Source organism: Maylandia zebra, linkage group LG15, assembly GCF_041146795.1.
Source record: "Maylandia zebra isolate NMK-2024a linkage group LG15, Mzebra_GT3a, whole genome shotgun sequence".
Lineage (NCBI taxonomy): Eukaryota > Metazoa > Chordata > Actinopteri > Cichliformes > Cichlidae > Maylandia > Maylandia zebra.
In genome coordinates, this window is record NC_135181.1 from 26,409,394 (window position 1) to 26,429,875 (window position 20,482).

The window sequence follows — 20,482 nt, forward strand, 5'->3', positions numbered from 1 at the left end:
TTCTGGATCTGTTCATACGCTAGAACATTTTGGAAAGACTTCAGTAGATTCATTGCTGGACATCTCTATAAAGACTTTACTGTGAAATGAGAAAATGTTGTATTTTGTTTCTTTTGAAGGCAAAAAAAGAAGATGTTTACTTTATAATAAACTTGTTAGTTATCTTAGCTAAATTTTATTTTCACAAATGCAAATACAGTAACAAAAAGCCTAATTTTAAACATTACTATAATGATGTTTTATGTTACATAAAATTGATTAGTGGATCACTTAACAAAAAGGCTATGAAAACTATTACTATTTGTAGTAATTACCAATTATTTGAATGTTTGTAATTCTTTGTATTACACCCCCTGGTATATGTTAATTTTGTTCTGGTTGTACACATGTTCTGTATACTATTTCTTAATAAAGTTTAATATTTAAAAGAAAATGTGCATGTTAGCATATGCTACTTCCGGTGCGGAAACTCCTGTGGGGAGCTTTGTTTCCGGTGTCCTATTCATGCCCTGTTTACGGTCCAAAACAAGTTAAGCAAATGAATGAATCAAGCGGCAATTTACATTTCTATAGATGTCTCGGGCATTTACCCAATATATCTGTAAATGATGTTCATCGACTTGTCGATATTTTCCCCCCGCGCCTCAGAGCAAAAGAGAAAAGGGATTCAAATGTTATATTTCTCAGCTGTCCCTCGTTTATCACGGGTGTTATGTTCTAAAAATAACCAGCGATAGGTGAAATCAAGTAGCCAATTTTATTTTTTGTGGTGCAAAACGTTTCATCCTTATCATGAGCATACAGTACTGCACTTCAGAGTCACACTGCTAGCGATCGATGCAGCGATTCTGTACTGTACAGGAGAGACGTCACGGAGGAGATTGTCTGCAGCAATCGGGACGCAGGACACAATGTGATGTAAAAAAAAAAAAGCATGCAAACTTGCACTGAAAATTCTGCGAAACAGTGAGGTGAAAGGTGAACCGCGTCATAGCGGGGGACCGCTGTAATTTTGAAGGTAAGTCACAAAATACCCTTTGTAAATACTAATGTATAGAAACCGTTACCAGCAATCATTCATTTTTTGTGTGGCTTTTTTCACGGTTTGTTAACATGCTGTGTAGGTGTGTACTTGACTAGCTGATCTCGACATAACGGGAAACATCTGGTTTGACTATTCTTCACCTGTAGTTTGAATGCTGAACATTTGCCTGTTTAAATCATAAGACCAGTCACTATACAGAGATGTGCTTCTGAATGTGGACGATGTGTCTTCTGCATGTAGTGATGCAGTTCTGCTTGTGTTGAGTGATGTAAACAACTAATCGATCTAAATGCTTTAAACGTTAAAATTGATCATTAGATATTTTATGACACAACACTGGTGAGTGTTCCCACCTTCTGCTCTTTGTAACTTAACACGATCTTTCCGTTTTCAAATTTTTTTGAACATGATTTTGGAGTATATCTTCGACCGCAAAGTAAAGCTACCGGAAATGTACAACCCCACATCCGGTCTCAAACCAGGAAGTTAGCATTTTCTCGTGCACAGGGTCTATTAAGCGACCACTTTCAGTTACTTTCAGAAATCGCGAACCCGGAAATACGAATGATACTCATAGAAACTCACCAGTCAGCGTTTAAGTAACATGAAAGACAAAGCCCAGAGAGTACAGTAGAACAATGATTAATTATTATTAATTATCGAGGGCTCGCTAAATCCTCTGCTTTGTCTGTGAGGTGAACCTCCTCCGTGTTTATTCTCCTGTCAGAGTGGATCACCACCTCAGTGGAGGATCTGTGCAGCTCTGCGGAGGATCGGGATGCTCTCCATGTCCTCCTCCTCCTCCTGCTGCTGCTCCTCTTCCTCCTCCTCCTCGCAGACTCAGACCATTCAACACCCTGGATCCTCTCCCGTCCTCAGACCCGGACCCGCGTCCTTAACCCGGGATTTAAACCTGGACTGCAGCCTGTGAGGGGCAGATCAGGGTGCGAGGCGGGGGAGCTGGGGGAGCTTCTTGGACGTGGATCCAGCGCGCGTGCGTCTGACCACGAGTTCGTGTTTGTTTATAAAATAACGCGAAACAAAAAACGTGTTTCTCCTTTTAAGATGACGGATCCGTTGTCTTTTTTCCGACTCCTTATTAAAAGATTCACGCGGAGACCCTGAACGCGGCACCGGCAGCGCGCGTACACCTCCGGTTTATGTTTCAGTCTTTTGTACCTGCGCGCTCACCTGTGTGGACGCATGTCTCAGATCCAGCACGCGGCTCTGGACCAGCAGGGCCGGTACAACCAGATCTGCACCCGTGGCGGCAGCTGCCCGCCCCCCGCAGACGGTTCCGAGCCGGCCCACTGCCCCGGCCACAGGAGCCGGAGTCCCCGCAAGAAGTGGCAGGTGTTCCCAGGCAGGAACAGGTTCTACTGCGACGGCAGGATCATGATGGCCCGGCAGACCGGGGTCTTCTACCTGACCCTGGTCCTCATCCTGCTCACCTGCGGCCTCTTCTTTACCTTTGAGTGAGTAACAGCAGCTTATAGTCTAACGTGTAAAGGTTTGAAGGTGACCTTTGACCCCAGCTGAAGGCCCCTGTGAGGTCACAGAAATAAAAAGGCCCTAAAATAAAACTTCAAATATCCGGTTAAGAGTTTCAGGGAGGATTATATTTTGTTCCTGAATGACTAAAAAGAACTAAAATAAACAGATCAGAGTCATCAATCTGGGATTAAATTCACATTTTCTAAGTTAATTTCAGCACTTCCTAATAATTTTAATAATTTAATGTTCTGTTTTCAATAATTTCACCAAAGTAGTTCGGAAAGATTAAAGTCTAATATATCGTTGTGGGAGGAATGTTCTTTTATTTTGAAGCCATCATTCTGGTGCTTTTATTTTTTTGTCCAGCTTGGTGAAGAAGAGCAGCAGTTTTGTCTCTGAGCTCAGGTGTGTTTACCTAGATCAGGCTGAAGTCATCTTCAGTTTCTTCCTGATGTTAGAACTCATGAAAGCTAAAAGGAGACACCGAATCCTACTGACTGTTAATCTGAAAACACTGAAAAGGGCTTTGAGTCTTTCACTCTTTGACTCTTTGATGCTTTGGGTCTTTGCCCTGTGTGTCTGATTTTGTTGGGTTTTGTGTAAAAACAGTGAACAGTTTCAGGTTCAGCTTCAGCTCATAATAAATTATTTTTTAGTAGAAAATGAGAGTCAAACTAAATGAAGCGGTGCTGTAATAAATCCTCCTTCAGGTTAGTTCCTTGGTTCATGCAGAGCTAATTATCCCGGGTTTTACCTCCGACCTGATTTAATAACAGTGTGAATAAAAAAGAAAAGAAAGTAGCCCTCAGGGACGTCTGGAGGGTTAATTTTATTTTATTTTTCTTCCTCCCACATTCCTCTTGGTGACTTCCCTTCAACAGCATCCCCGTGCTTCCCGTTTCCACGGTAACTGTCTCCTGCAGCTCATGTCACTACGGTAACAGCAGGAGATGGAATGGGGGTGGGAGGTGGGGGGGTTGTAAACCTGAGACGTCTCTGACGCCTCCGCCAAAGACTCAAAGTACCAGCGAAGAAAGAAAAAGCTTGGTGAGAGTAACATGAATTTAAAAACATATAAACCTAAAGAAGTCTGCAAACCAGATTCAAGGCTGATAGGCAGTATAGATACGCATGCACTGATACGTTACCATATAAAGTACACCGAGACTAAATTTCCTAAATGATCTGAAATGTAAAAAGTGAAGAAAAAAACAAATTATTTTTGGGGCTCTTCTACAGGGAGTGCAGAATTATTAGGCAAATGAGTATTTTGTCCACATCATCCTCTTCATGCATGTTGTCTTACTCCAAGCTGTATAGGCTCGAAAGCCTACTACCAATTAAGCATATTAGGTGATGTTCATCTCTGTAATGAGAAGGGGTGTGGTCTAATGACATCAACACCCTATATCAGGTGTGCATAATTATTAGGCAACATCCTTTCCTTTGGCAAAAGAAGGACTTGACAGGCTCAGAAAAGTCAAAAATAGTGAGATATCTTGCAGAGGGATGCAGCAGTCTCAAAATTGCAAAGCTTCTGAAGCGTGATCATCGAACAATCAAGCGTTTCATTCAAAATAGTCAACAGGGTCGCAAGAAGCGTGTGGAAAAACCAAGGCGCCACATAACTGCCCATGAACTGAGAAAAGTCAAGCGTGCAGCTGCCAAGATGCCACTTGCCACCAGTTTGGCCATATTTCAGAGCTGCAACATCACTGGAGTGCCCAAGAGCACAAGGTGTGCAATACTCAGAGACATGGCCAAGGTAAGAAAGGCTGAAAGACGACCACCACTGAACAAGACACACAAGCTGAAACGTCAAGACTGGGCCAAGAAATATCTCAAGACTGGTTTTTCTAAGGTTTTATGGACTGATGAAATGAGAGTGAGTCTTGATGGGCCAGATGGATGGGCCCGTGGCTGGATTGGTAAAGGGCAGAGAGCTCCAGTCCGACTCAGACGCCAGCAAGGTGGAGGTGGATTACTGGTTTGGGCTGGTATCATCAAAGATGAGCTTGTGGGGCCTTTTCGGGTTGAGGATGGAGTCAAGCTCAACTCCCAGTCCTACTGCCAGTTTCTGGAAGACACCTTCTTCAAGCAGTGGTACAGGAAGAAGTCTGCATCCTTCAAGAAAAACATGATTTTCATGCAGGACAATGCTCCATCACACGCGTCCAAGTACTCCACAGCGTGGCTGGCAAGAAAGGGTATAAAAGAAGAAAAACTAATGACATGGCCTCCTTGTTCATCTGATCTGAACCCCATTGAGAACCTGTGGTCCATCATCAAATGTGAGATTTACAAGGAGGGAAAACAGTACACCTCTCTGAACAGTGTCTGGGAGGCTGTGGTTGCTGCTGCACGCAATGTTGATGGTGAACAGATCAAAACACTGACAGAATCCATGGATGGAAGGCTTTTGAGTGTCCTTGCAAAGAAAGGTGGCTATATTGGTCGCTGATTTGTTTTTGTTTTGTTTTTGAATGTCAGAAATGTATATTTGTGAATGTGGAGATGTTATATTGGTGTCACTGGTAAAAATAAATAATTGAAATGGGTATATATTTGTTTTTTGTTAAGTTGCCTAATAATTATGCACAGTAATAGTCACCTGCACACACAGATATCCCCCTAAAATAGCTAAAACTAAAAACTACTTCCAAAAACATTCAGCTTTGATATTAATGAGTTTTTTGGGTTCATTGAGAACATGGTTGTTGTTCAATAATAAAATTATTCCTCAAAAATACAACTTGCCTAATAATTCTCCACTGCCTGTAGACTAGATTCTCTTTATAATCCTTTATTTTAAACATGAACCCTCAGCCCCCAGTCTGTAACCCAATGAGTAAAATATATGTAATAAATCATTCATGTCACTTTTGTTCACTGTGTTTGGTTCAGTACTAAAGTACATATACTAGTGTTAAAAATACTGCAGTAAAAGTTGAAGTACTGATTCAACTTCTTTACTCGAGTAAAAGTAAAAAGTACTGGCTCTGAAATGTACTTAGAGTAAGAAAAAAAGCAGCTCTTTGGAAGGCGTTTCTGTTTTTGGAAAAAGCTAACAGCTTTGTGTTATAATAATGTACTAATAAAATAGTATCAGTAGATGGGAATACAAACTTTACTTTAACTTGTGATGCTAATTACACTCAGCTTAAATCTGCAGAAAAGAAAAGTAAAATAGAGATATTTATGTTTTCTAGTGCCTCCACTGTAGAGGGGGACTTTACCTCTAAACAGGAAAATGTGTACATTCATGGGTTAAAGTGGATTCAGCAGGTGGGGTGTGCGTGTGTGTGTGTGTGTGTGTGTGTGTGTGTGTGTGTGTGTGCGTGTGTTTTTGTAGTGTACAGGCTGTGATCACCTGACCTGCTTCTCTTTGTGGATGTACACACCAGAATTCAAACAGATGTGAGCAGATGTTTCCTGAGTTGTCCTACTCTGACAGTACACTGTTTGTACTGTCTTTATATTAGACACTATACAACCATCATCAACTGAAATTCATATGAATCTCTGCTACACTTGATATAAGCTAACTGTGACCATGAAACCATGCACCAGTCACACACTGTTCTTTACTGTAAATCCACCACAGTGCAGCAAACTAACCTGATTTTCATGCAGCCTTTAAATAACACAGTCTGCCTCAGTTTGTCACATGTCACATGTACAGATTTAAAAACACGAGGACTTACATGTGAGCTGTAAATGAGCAGTCCTTCCCTTTAAATCTAAGCGCTCTTCTTCCTCTCCTGTCCTGTCTTTCTTATCTTTCTCCATCTCTGAGTGAAGCTCTCTTTCTTTTCTCTCCCTGTGAAATACAGCAGCTGGATCTTTACCTAGCAACACACTGTGTCAGATTACCTGACACCTAAAAAAACGTTACTCCCTTTATGCTCACTCCTCTTCTGCAGCACTAGCTAGATGCTGAAGTACCGGGAACACAACTTACCTGTAGTCATTTCAAACAGAAAATTGATCCTCTGCTTTTTAATATTTACATTTTTCACCTATTTAAGAATAAATCAATCATCTGAATAATGTAGATTACATCCATGACTGATTCTAATAGTTGCAAAGTTTCCTGTTGTGCTGTGGTGTTGCAGAGTACAGGGACTGTTTGTATAAAAAAGGAAAATTAGTTTTTCCTCCAGTTCATCCTTCAGAACGTTATTCTTCTCCACCAGGAAGAAGCTTCGTCCCCAGCTGTAGAAACTCTTACATCAGTTTAGAGGAAAACTGTCTCATGGGATCCATTTTTGGGCTACAGCCCATTTCTTCTATCTCCTCACCAGCTAGCCTCAGTTAGTTAGCTTAAACTGCTAACAGACTATAACAAAAGCACCGAGTCTCTGTAGTAACTGAGAAGCTTCAGCAGAGCAGCATATGTTGTTTTTATCAATATATTTGAAACATTTATTAAACACTTTATTGGACAAAATAAGAGTATCTTTCCTCCCTTCCAGTATCACAGTGTACTGATTCATGTCATGATCCATGTCACCAGACTGTGGCCAAAACAAAATCCAGCTGATACCCACATTTACCTTCCTGAATGACCCAGAAGCCCCAATTCCACAGAGTCTGTGAAATACTAATGGCACGACCATTTTCACTCAATTTAAAAAACACCAGAAATGTGATTTAAAACCGTTTCTGTCCTCGAAGCTAAAAAACGAAGAAGAGACAGAAAAGCCTCCTGAAGTGTCCTGAAGAACTCACATTTGTTCTCATGTTTCTCTCCGTGTTTCCTCAGCTGTCCTTTCCTGGCGTCCAACCTGACCCCGGCCATCCCGGCGGTCGGCGGCGTTCTCTTCATCTTCGTGATGGGGATGCTGTTCAGGGCAAGTTTCAGCGACCCCGGCATTTTACCCCGAGCGACACCAGACGAGGCCGCCGACCTTGAGCGACAGATTGGTGAGCAAAGAGCGACGGGCGTTACGAGACGTTAGAAACATGGTCGTTATATGTTCATGTTCCTCTGCAACACTCACAAGTCTGATTTAATAAACATTTAACAGTTTCTGACAGAAAAAACAGAATTCATACAAAAACTGTAGATTTGTTTAAAGTTTGCTAACAGGTTTTTCCTGAACCTTTCCCAGCATAAAGTTACAGGAAAGAAAAAATGTTAAAGATTATAAGAAGACAAATTAATGGATGAAAATCAGAAAGAAATTTTCTGTAAAAGACACAAAAAAAATTTGTATTAAAATATTTTTAGAAAGTGACCTTGATGCAGAGGTTTAGTTGCTGCTCGCTCGCTTTCTCACATGTTTCTGTGAAGATCAATCAGAAACATTCGATAAGTTTTACAGTTTATGGTAACTTAATGAGGCATACGTGAACAGTCTGTATTTTCAGTCCTCATCTTTGTTACTTGTGCAGTCCTCTGTGGTGTGCAGCCTCTGGGCCAAATCCTGATTGATGGAGATCCCGCCTCATCATTAAAAGGACTGATCACAGACTCTCGATAGGATTAAAATCTGGGCATTTTACTGGCTGTGAATCCAAACTGCTGATTTGATGATCTCCTCTCAGTGATGTCTTTGGCCGATTCTCAGACTATCACCAGACGGCTCCTGGATGATGGAACGAGCTGGTGTTTGAGGACATTTTTAGTTTGGTTCATCCATAAAAAAGCTGGTGAGCTGAAAACAAAATAAAAGTCGGCACCCTTTCAAAGTAAAATGCTTGGATTAGATAAAGGTGAATGTGCCGAGTCACTTCATCACAGTTCTCATGATTATAATGAGAACTTCACAGGTTCAGCGTCTGTCAGACTCACTAATTATCTGAGTCACTGCAGGTCTGTGTGTGTGTGTGTGTGTGTGTGTGTGTGTGTGTGTGTGTGTGTGTGTGTGTGTGTGTGTGTGTGCGCTCAGTCACATGTCTCCACTCTCGTCTCTGTCTCAGGCGTTTCCACAGAAACTGAAGCTCTTGTATATTTTTAGAAGCCTTTTATTAAATTTTCTGGGTTGATTTATTTACTTTTTTCCTTCATGCTGGATCCAGAATCTGCTGCCGGTCAGCATGCCGCCGCTGTGCTCGCAGAACGACCAAACTTAGGCATCGCCTGCAAAACTCGCTCAGCTCAGTGTGTGAGAAATATGAGAGAAGGATGGAAATAGAAAGAGAGGTCAGGAGTGTTTTCTGTGACGCACAACTTAAAACAACATCCTAACATCATTTTTCAGGAAAAAAACCAAAGGTGAAGTCTTTAAAATTTTACAATATGAAAAATAAAAAGGTGAATTTAACAACTGTTTACAGAGACGGCGTTGATCTTTAAACCCTTTTAGACACTTTTAGCTCCTGGTTTTTGGTTTTCTGGCACATTTACAGGAACATCACAGAAAATCATTTAAAAAACACTTAAAGGCATTTCATAATTTTGTATAATTTTATGTGTGTGTTGCTGCACAGCTGTCTTTGTGGAGACTTGTGTTCAGTCTCTATGAGGACATTTCTGGAAGGCAGGGATATTTTTTGGAAATTCAGAATTATTTTTTAACTTTTGCTTTATGGAGAAAGACAGTTGCATCGTCAAAAGTGGGCCCATTTCTGAGAGGAACATGTTTGTTTTTGTTTTTTTGCATAAAATGGGGCCATTTTCTTCGAAATTCCCAGGCAGGGCCACAGGCTGGTCCCAGTGAGGGTTGCTTCAGGAAAGCCATTCAGCATAAAATCTTTGCCAAATCAAACATGTGCGTCATCAGTAAGAGCGACCACTGCTGCCCAGTTAGGACACTGGTTTGGAAAACGAGGGCATTAAGTGAGATCCTCACTTTGGGACAGACTTTTAACAGTCTGTTTGAAGGCTCCCACACTCGTTTCTGTCGCACACTGTTCAGGTCCTGTTAACAAAGCACCAAATCACAGCAGCAGTCGTCTCAAAGTGTTTTATATTGAAGGTAAAGGCCCTACAATATACAGAGGAAAGCCCCACGATCAGACGACTCCCTTTGAGCGAGCACTTGGTGACAGTGGGAAGGAAAAACTTCCATTAAGGTCTCGGGAATGTATTAAACTAATGAGAATCCCCACAAAGGCCCAAATACATTCCTGTGTGAGTGAAATCAGCTGATTTTATCTTAGAAAGAAGAACAAAACTCCAGATTTACTGAAAAAGAAAATAAAAATAATTCTGTTCTGAATCTGAAAGGTCAGGGCGAAATGTCACGGGCTGCCTCTCTGTACGGGGTCGTCACATTACCCATCTGCTGCGCGCTTTCAGACTCTGCAGGATGCTCCAGGCCGCCTCCTCGGACCCGAGAGGTTCTCATCAACGGGCAGGCGGTCAAGCTGAAATACTGCTTCACCTGCAAGATCTTCAGGCCGCCCCGAGCATCGCACTGCAGCCTGTGCGACAACTGTGTGGGTCAGTGCGTGTCTCCCTGTGTGTCACAGCCTTAGCTCAGTGCTAAAGCTGCTGGCTGTGCTGCTTGATTCCAGCTTTAAATTAAACATGAGATCAGACTTTCTGATGTTTTTCCTCCCACAGAGCGCTTCGACCATCACTGTCCGTGGGTGGGGAACTGCGTCGGGCGGAGGAATTATCGCTTTTTCTACCTGTTTATCCTCTCCCTGTCCCTCCTCACTGTCTTCATCTTCGCCTTCGTCATCACACACGTCATCCTCAGTGAGTAACGGCACCGCCCCCGCACACATTTTCCTCTGTGGTCTCTACATCGACCGTAGTTCTGTTAGTTAGGTTAATGTTCTGCAGAGATTCGTGCATGTTTGCGCTCAGACGACATAAAAACTTTATTTATAGAAGCTCCTCTGATACTTTTTGGCAGGAAGTAAAAACTGAGAAAATATTTCAAAGAAAAAAGGAGAAGAAGCAGAAACGTGGACGAAATAAAGACTCTGATCAAACCAAAGCAAAGTTCTTTTTAGAGACGATCCTGGTGACCAAGTGAAACCGAAGAAAACCATCAGACAGGAAAGTAATCATCATTCTCCACAGTAAATAAAATAAAATATCTGGGCACACGGTTTTGTTGTTGTGCTGACGATGACAGGATATGCAGAGCTATCAGGAAGTGTTCAGGAAGAGGTCAGTTGACCAGCGAGCGCTGTGTCTCTGCAACGGTTTCTAATCTGTGTAATGTAACTCACCCATCAGTGACCTTCAGCCCCACCCACTGTCCTGTGATTGACAGGCTGATCAATGCGAGTCAGACAGACTGGGCCAGTTTTTTATGCTCAGAAAGCTGCAGATCAAAGTCCTGTTGGAAGAAACTCACCAGCTGATTTAAACGTTTCCTCACTTTGACCCAAAGGTCGTTCTTCTCTTTGCCGTCTCTGTTTCTGGCTCGTATAGACTCAAACAGTCTGAATAGGTTCAGTCGTCTCATCATAGGTTCATTCTCGTTGGTCCCTCTTGTCTCACTCCGGGTCCTCAGGTTAGTGCCAGTCTTTGTTTGGTCGTGACTTTGATTCTGGCCTTGCAGGAGTTCTCGGACTTGTTTCAGTGTTGTGGGTCTCGTGTTGGTTTTGTGAGTCTTTAAATTAAGATTAGTCCAGATCTTAATTGTGATTTTCCTTGTTTGAATCTTGCCTGGTGGTCTTTTTGCTGTGGGTGTTTCTCAGGCTAAGCTTCATCCCTGTTTGACGACAAAGATGTTTGATTGTGAAACCATGTTTGTGGAATTCTCTTCTTTCCTGTTTTTGTGGAAATCCACATAAACTGGTTGCTGCCTGGGAGGAACTGTAGCACAGATCATTGACTTTGTGTTTCTGGATCTAAAAGCGCCTGCTGATTTCTCTCTGTCTCTGACCTAATTTTGCACTTAGGCTGCGGATGTTTTTTTCCTGCCCTGCATGTCCAAACCGTCAGGAACCCGAAGCCTCGAGCTGCCGCCGTCTGAAACTAATGACTGGCAGACTGGCTGAGATGAAGACGCAGCTTCCTCTGAGGGCTGCGCCGCTGGTTTTCTGTTTTTGGCTGTTGTGACTTTGATATAAATGCAGGGAGCTGTGACATCAGCCATCTGTTTTCAGCAGTTTACATCTTTAAGATGACGACCGAATAAGCAGTTGTTGCCTATCCTCACTGACGCACCCAAACATAAATGCACTATACACAGGAAAACAGAGGGTTGGTTGACACCAAGGCAGAGGAAGATCCGCAGCAGCAACTGAGCCCAGAAATGTATTCATGTGGACGTAGAAAATAAAGACACGTAGATGTTTCTACCTGGTCACATTGAAACAGAGCATTCAGTCGGGCTCTGTTTCAGGGCTCTTTAATGATTGGATGCTGTAATGTTCTTTATAATGAGAGCAAGACTGTAGGCAGTGAGGACTGAACACTTCAGCCCAGATGATGGTTTTCTCTCTCTGTGTTCTGCAGGATCGAACCAGACGGGTTTCCTGGGCGCGCTCAAAGACAGCCCAGCCAGATATCCTTCCCCATGGACAGATTCAGCTCCTTTTTATTCTGAAAACAACTTTCAATTGTTCACATGCAAAATATTCCTCCTTCTTCTTTTACTCCATCTTGGTGCAGCCCTTCAGACCATCCTCTGTCTGAAACAAGCTGTTGTAGCTCCTCCCCCTGACAGCCCACTCTCTACTAGCCTCTGGAAGCCTGTTGAGGGGCAGCACTCGGTGCTTTTCCATTGTAAGTGTGTAAGGAGCTGATGGAGGACACATTCAGATATTTTCATAGAAAAATAAAAACAGGTTCCATTTGAAGACTGTGAACTTAAACATGCCTCGTATTACAGGAAGGTTTGGACGCACTCGTACTCTTTAGTCATTTTACATTTTCCATAAATGATTGCAAGCATTTAGTTTTGGTTCTGTAATATCAGCACAGTCATGGCCACGTTCACCTCCTCAAGCATCTACAGTCTGATTCATTTGGTGCGCAGCCATAAAGACACCAGCCGGTCCTCCATCACTGACGTGCATTACATTTAACATCAGGTTAGTTTGTGTTTCTTACAGTAATTGTTCTTCCGGCTTCTCAGTTGTGATTTTTCCAGTTTTGTTGGAGAAATAAAGAGTAGAGTCTGCCTGCAGCCGCCACAGAAAATCAAACCCGGGCGTTAATTACCCCTCATACGGCTTCCTTCCAAAATCAATCCGTCTGTTGCTGTCACCATCAGCTGTGACCACTGGTCAATATGTCCCACAATGTACTGCCAAGGTCAAATTCGCTGACCCTGTCACACCAGAAACAGTAAATCTTCTGTTTCTGCCATTTTCAGTTTTTACTGCAAATAAAATCACTTCAGTTCGTTAATGCAGACGCACAGAAATCCTCCCGTAGCGCCACTTTATCCCCCATCCAAAGACCCGAGTCAGTCCTTGACCCTGCTCTGCACCGTCCTGGAGGTGGTGGTGTGTTTCTTCTCCATTTGGTCCATTGTCGGCCTGTCAGGCTTCCACACCTACCTGATCAGCTCCAACCAGACCACCAACGAGGACGTGAGTATACCTGAGGTTCGAGGACCTAAACGTGAAAAGGGCCTGCAATGTTTCTGATACTCTTGTCTGGTCCAGATTAAAGGGTCCTGGTCCACCAAACGAGGGAAGGATAACTACAACCCGTACAGCTACGGGAACATCCTGACCAACTGCTGTGCTGCCCTCTGTGGACCTCTACCTCCCAGGTCAGTAACCAGCTCTAAAAACAGGACTAGACTCTGTGCTTATAATCAGGACTAAAACCAGGAATACAGAGAGTTATGTGCAGGGCTAAAAGAGATTAAATGAAGAATTGAGAGTAGGAGTAACTCTGGGCTGCTCTGAGGTGAAACTGATCAAAGTCTGAAATCCAGCATGAGCTCTGCACTGATCACTGAAGGTGTTACTAAAATCAGGACCGACTGATAGTTTTCAGGAATACATGAAATGAATCCCGGTCTAAGAAGGATTAAATAGATCAGGATTATAAAAGACTTAAGTGCACTGACATTAGTCCTAAAACAGGGCTCAAATTTAGACTACAGTTAGGACTAAAAACAGGATTAACATTTGAACTAAAATCAGCACTGAAACCATGACTAAATTAAGCACCAAGCTTAGAACTAAAGTCAGGACTAAAGAGAGTTCTTCAGGACTTTACTTTGAGCTAAAATTGGGAATAAAAAAAAATCTGGAGTACTTTGCATTGTATTTAGAAATGACCTGTAATCACTGTAATCTGTGCTTAAAGCTGAACTGAGGTCAGGATTGAAATGACTTCAGTAATAAACAAACAGCCGTGTTGTTGGATTCGATGGCTGGAGCTTTGCAGCCTCAGTTGTTTGTTCCTGGAAGTCGGAGCTCCGAGAAACAAACAAGCTTTTCTTTCTTGGTTTACGCCTGAAAACTTTGCCTTGCTGCTCCTGCTGAAGCTGCTGATGTTTCGCTCTGCTGGTCTCTGAACATAAAGGTGCTTCAGGCGGTCTCTCTTCTTCCCCCTCCTCTCCGCAGACGCCAAGTTTCTGTGTTTAACGAGGACAGTCTTCAGCTGAGACCTTGCACAGAGTAATTACAGCCCTCACGGCTTCCCGTCTCTCAGCTGACTGTCGGCTCGTCTTCTGCACAGAATTAATCAAAAGAACGATCAGAGCGGCCGAGCGATGGCTCTCCTTCATCGTTACCGCCTCCTCGCCGCTTCCATGAGCTCCTATGTTTCCATCCCACCTGCCGTATATCATCATTACAGCGGGAGACCTGGGCTGGGACTCTGCGACACGCTGCTGATACTTTTTATCGGTTTGTCAAAGCAGCTGATCGATGACGTCTTGCTCAGCACAAAGTTAAGCTTTGGTTTCTAACTAAGCGCAGGAACAGACACAGACCGCATCCCAGTGCTTTTAATTATCTGATATATATACTGCATACTCGCCTTCTTTTATTCTCTGTGCTGTTGATCATTTCACCTCTGGTCAATGAGCTTCTATTGACTTCAGGGCTAACATCAGGTCTGTCTGCTGTGAATTTAAAGCTAAACAATCAAAAAACAGGATTAAGAGATTAAATAATCTGAACAGAATCAAACTGATTCCGGACTAAAGTTGGAACTAAAAGTAGAAATCATTTAACATTAGCTCAGGACTGCATTCATCACTGAAGCTAAAGCCAAACAGAATAAACTAATCAGGGTTACAGTCAGGAATGCTAGTACCTGACTTCAGCACTTAGCAGGACTAAGATCTGATTTGTGGTCTAAATGAAATAAATGAACCGGTGAAATCAGGACTAAGTCAGGCCTGCAGAGCACTCTTCAGAGAATTTTTGCAGTAAGCCCCAAAAGACACGACGGTTAGCACTAAAATCACTCATCCTTTGAACAGGATTGCATTAATATCCTAATTCAGGACTAATCCATACAGAGAGCAGCAAACAGTTAGTCCAACACAGAATTAGATAAAAGAAAAAAATTAAGCCGAGCAGCAGAAAGTATCTGTGTGCAGCTTGAGTGATCAGATCCCTGCAATGTGCACGGACTTTAAATTTCATTCTTCAGGAGCTCTCAAAGGAAACGTTGATCGGCCGGCCAGAAGCTTTTCTTGTCTCTCAGTTGCTCTGTGATCCGGCTGCTTTTAAAAAAATGACTGTTTGTTTTTGCAAATGAAATTTCTCTTTTTGTTGTCGTTAATCTTTGTGAATGTTTTTGAAATTATCTCCAGGAAAAATGTTTTGTAATATTTTCACATTTTTTCAGGTTTTTCAGGTTTGATCGTTGATCCGGCTCACTGAAGGACGCCTCTTATTTAATAAACATCGTTTATTGAATGAATCCAACTGAAAAGAGTCTCGAGTGTTTTAAACAGTCAGTGAAGAATGTTGTGTAGAGAAGTGTTGGTGTTTGCAGCCCGGTGCCTCTGTGGAGATTCAGTTAAAGAGAAAACTGTGAAAAGAAAACAGTGACGAAGGGTTTTCCTCTGTGTCCGTGTTGTTTCGTCCTCTGAGGTCACAGACGGAGGAGACGAGGCTCTGATGATGCGTCCAGACGGGTCAGCAGGAGCTCTCTGACGAGGCACCAGCTTTAATATTAATATTAATAATGATGATGGTGTGTAACAGCGAGCTGCCTCTGGGAGGATATGCAAGGAGGATTTTCAAAGTAAAAGGATGATGAGCATATGGAGCCTCATTATACAGTCTGCTTGTTTACTCATGGCTGGCTGCTCGCAGCGTTTGAACATGTCGACTCCACCTGCTTACAGGGCGACAGGTGGCGGCGTCCATCTGCATGCTCACAAACACAAAAACACACGTTTCAGGTCAAACTCACTTTTCCTGCAGCCACAGACTGATTTATTTAGCTGAATCTCCCAGGATATTACTTGATCCTGAAGCCAGTTTTGGCCCCCAGGAGGGCGGGGATGTGCGTTTCTGGCCAGGCTGAACTGATCCCCTGGTCTCTTTACTGGTTTTGATTTCCTCAGAATGTGATTGTTTGTGATTCTTCTTTATCAGTCTGATTGACAGGAGAGGTCTGATCCAGTCCGGCACGCCGCAGACCGTCTCCCAGTCCAATGGCACCAGCAACAGCAGCTATGCCTCCACTCAGCTCCACAGCAACATGGTAGGTGAAGGACGCCGTCATACTGCCCGTTACTGATGCGTCACAGAGAAAAATCATCATAAGGATCTGAAACGCACGTATTCAAAACTGTTTGAATGTAGATTTTTGTTTTTCTTTACGTTTCTTGGGTGTAGAAAAGAAGCTAAAGCTGTTTGGCTGGTGTAACATAAAACAAACTGATAATAAAAGGTTAAAGGGGATAAAAATAAGTAAAAAACAGTAAAATGTGACTTTATTTTAATTATTTTAATTATTATACAGCACATGTTAAACTTCCAAAATTGATCAGAATGAACTGATCAGAATGACGTAAACATCGAAAGAGTAAAAACCTCTGATTGTTCATTTAAAGATGGCCTGGCTTAAAGCTGCATTCTTTCTTGGGTCCAGCAGGGGGCTCAGCCCTGATGATGCGCTGGTTTCGGTCTTTTCACTCATCCTGGAAACTTGAGCAGCTTTTGTGGCCATTCAGGTGAATGTGTTGTAAATAAAGTTTTATGGTGTTGAATGTCTCTCAGTGTGATCAGGATCAGTGCATCCAGAGCACTAAGTTTGTGCTGCAGGCTGCCACCACGCCTCTGCTGCACAGCGACCCCGTCGTGCTGGCCCCGCTGCCAGGTAAGACCACCACTCTGGGGGGCCCCTGCGCCTACCTGGCCCCTGCCCAGCCGTCCCTGCCATCCTGCGGAGGCGATGTCCTGACGCTGAGGGACGCCGCTGTCGACTCCCGCTGTCACCACCACCTGCACCTCCATCACCACCATCACCACCACCACTTTGTGAGTCCGGAGGAGACGCCATGTGCCACGCCACAGGGTGCCCTGCCCTGCCCCGCCCACCTGCACCTCCACCACCAACCCCACCCTGCCATCCCCTCCCCCATTGCCCTGTACGACCCTGCCAGTCAGGACGCTCTACACGAGGACTCGGTCAGGGGGCTAGTGAAGCTCAGCTCCGTCTGAATGTGACGTCCGTTGGACAGATTTTTACTGTCTATGTTAAAAAAACTAAACAAATAAAACAAACTGTTTCCAAATCGTGATGATAAAAACGAACACACCTCAGTAAAACATCTGATCACAAACTCAGCTGATGGGCTGGTGTCTCGGGTGAAGATTGTCCTCAGAGCAAAGACTTGTCTCCAGACGCCAGAGAAACGCTGACACTTTCTCCCTTTTAGACTTTTTGTCTTTGACGCTTCTCGATTTCACATTTTTTGTGACTTTGTTTGGCAGCTTTTAGAAAGTCCACCTGTTCTGCCCCGTTTGTCCTGTATTAAATATTACTTTAGTAAACTCAAGACACTTTCGCACAAAAGCACCTTTTCTGTTTGGACTTCTGTCTGAGGACCAAAGCTGGACTTGGTCCTCGTCCACTTTCCGTTCGTGTTTCATCCTTCGACCAACCTTCATTCTTTGAATTCCTGCTAAAAACGTTGAATCCAGAATAAGCTTCTTCAATGCCAAACGTTCAGCTGCAGCAGCAGCAGGACCAAAACTACAAACTCTGACTTTTTATTTTATTACATATAATAAATAATATTTGATTGTTTTTTGGTTCTGATGGTAACTGGTTGGTGTTCTGAGACCAGCATTTGCCTCAGCCAATCAATGTTTGTGATACAATGTCAACAAATAAAAAACAAAAAGCCAATTCAAAGATCAGTTTGAGCTGCATGATGATATTCAAATGTCTTCATGTCATCATGTTTCTGAGTCAGAGGAAAACTGAAGGTTTAGTGTTTGGTTTAAATGATGGACGAATCCATCATGCGTGTTTTTCCTGAGTACACATTCATGCGTTAGGATGCCCAGATGCACCACAGCAACGTGGAGTCTTCATGTAGGCGTCTGTGTGCTGCATGGATGAGTTAACAAATTCCATTAACCTCCAATTAAAAGCTATACTCAGATGTAGGGATGGGTATCGTTTAGGTTTTATCCGATACCGGTGCCAAACCGGTACTTTTGAAACGGTGCCGGTGCTCAAACGGTGCTCAAACCGGTACTTAAAGAATGGAGAACACAAAATTGGTCCAAAAACCTCTCATGTTCAGCTGTTTATTTTGTAAAAAGATAACAATGTTAGCCTTTTCTGCAGCTATAGGGCACATATGGCATCACTCTTGGCTGGAAGCAGTGCTTAAATAATGGAAAAAACACAAACTTTGTCCAAAAACCTCTCATGTTTAACTGTTTCCCACTTTTTCTTTGGTCATTTTAGCCTTTTTAGCCAGGGTGAAGGGAGAATCTGCCATCAAACAAGAAGACAGCCACGTAACTACGACGGTGTTTGCTAGTTCACCTTACATGCATTAATGTAATAATGTGGTTAGCCTACTCAACGTAAATTACACACGGACAACATTAAGCTACTCATGCAGAGAAGAACGCTGCTGCCATCATCATCCGTCATCATTTCTGCTACACTGGCAGGGCTAGGGGCCAGGACTCTCCTCTTCGTGTTTTTGGGGGATGTTGCTAACTCCAGGTCCGATAACAGGGACCACACCCGCAGTAGATGCGCTCGGTGTGACTCGCAGCAAGCTATCAAATACGGCGCATTTTTCGGCTTTTAAAAAAAAACGCTATGCGTCGCCAGGTGTTTCATCGGATTTGAGGTGTTACCTCCTTTGACAGTATCACAGTATCACCTTAAAGCACTTGTTGCAGGCTGCTGAGTTTGCATCTTTTGCTGTGAAGTACAGCCAGACTTTTGACCGCTTCGCTTTGGGCATTTTTAATCTGTAGCTCTGCTCTAAAAGAACGTACGTACCTGGACCCGCCTACTATCCTCGGAAATGTAAAATGATTGGCTAGAATTCAAAGTGTATCACAGCTCAGGAAAAAAAAGCACCGAAATAAAGCACCGAAATGTGCGCTGCTTTTCGGTCTGGTTACTACCGTTTATGACAGAACTGGTGCCATCATGGCACCGGATACCGGTACCATCCCTACTCAGATGTTTATCACATGACAAGTAAATGGTACAAATGAACGAGCTAAGAAGCCACAAAGACGATCCTCAGCAGCTTTTTATAACAGGGGTGTTGTCATGAACACTGACTGGCTGAGGCAGATGTTGTCCTACCATATAGATGTTTATTTCTGAGGATAAGAAATTTCTGGAAAACTTGTGCAGATCTGAGTGGAGGGAAGCAACAACACTGCCAGACGTTCAGCCGAGGATTGCAGGTGCTTTTTGGAGGTCCCTGCGTTTAAAGTTGCTTCGTTTTTAGGCGAATAAATGGCCAGTATGACTTTATATGTTGTGTTGAAGAGATGTAAACTCAAGCTGAATGCTAGCTGGGCCGGGTGTTAACGTAATACCAGCTCTTACCACATGATGGTGCAGTCCCTGAGGGAAACCTTTAATTAACCTAGTAAGTCGTTAAGAACAATTTTATTTAAAATGACGACCAAAGTAAAAGGTCAAGTCTGTGACAAAATGGGGATACAGCTAAAAACACACGTGCTGGTAAAACGCTGCCCCCTGGTGGTGAAAGCTTTTGGGGATAATGACAAAAAGCACCTTTAAATCATTGGGAAAACTTTGCTTGTGGTGTGGAGTGACAACGAACCAAACCTGTCTTTTATTCATACAACATAAACCACCCAATAAAACAAGTTTACACTCAGTTCATTTTCACACTTTTCCAAAGCTGTAGAACCAAAATAATCACCAAATGGTCCTATAATAAAATCATCAAATGAATTTAAAATCACATACACATAAAAAAAAGCCAGACTCTCAGTGTTGGACCTCCTCCTGACCTCCTCATACACGCTGACCATGATGTGGAGCCATCTCTCCATCATACCTGTCCCTCTGATCTTCATACCTCAGCCTTTCCTCCTGTTCCCCTACGTTAAGAACGGCTTCCTGACAGGCGTCCTTCCACTGAGATCATTTCTGAAGAGGCTTCGGTGAGCAGTGGATGATCAGCTGAAGGTTCAGATCATTTCTCGGGTCCTGTTTCAGGTCTTTTTTTTTTTTTCCTGTTTCAGTAGTTTTTAAGGTCAGGACTTTCAGATACTGTTTATCAGTTATGCACAATCTTGCACTTAAGTCGTCATCATCCATCACTAATTAAAAAGCAACAAGAGAACAGATCTGATAAAGGACTTGTGCAAAAATATCAATCACAAAAGCGTGACAACTTCTCTGACTGATCTCAGTCTACCAGGTGAGGGTGCTCTTTATTCTACAAAACAGATGATTAAAGATACGTTTTTGGACAATGAGAAACAGTTTTTAAACTTTGCCTCTGTTCACCTCCATAGTCGATTTTAAATAAAACTAAAATGATGCAATGAAAATGAAGACAGCTTTAAATTAAGGGGTTTAACAAAAGTATTACATTAGCTATTTTGGAATTTTAGCCATTTTTATTCATG

General features: G+C 42.9%; 1 protein-coding gene across 1 annotated transcript; it reads left to right on the plus strand.

Annotated features, from left to right (window-relative positions):
* The first annotated feature begins 1,581 nt into the window (after positions 1-1,581).
* LOC112429959 (palmitoyltransferase ZDHHC14) lies at positions 1,582-20,027 on the plus strand. The gene is made up of 9 exons (XM_076874216.1): positions 1,582-2,520; positions 7,305-7,465; positions 9,786-9,929; positions 10,053-10,190; positions 11,910-11,958; positions 12,889-12,991; positions 13,067-13,176; positions 15,977-16,085; positions 16,604-20,027. The coding sequence occupies exons 1-9, from the start codon at positions 2,249-2,251 to the stop codon at positions 17,045-17,047; spliced, it is 1,530 nt and encodes a 509-aa protein (XP_076730331.1). The 5' UTR covers positions 1,582-2,248; the 3' UTR covers positions 17,048-20,027.
* The last annotated feature ends 455 nt before the right edge of the window (positions 20,028-20,482 follow it).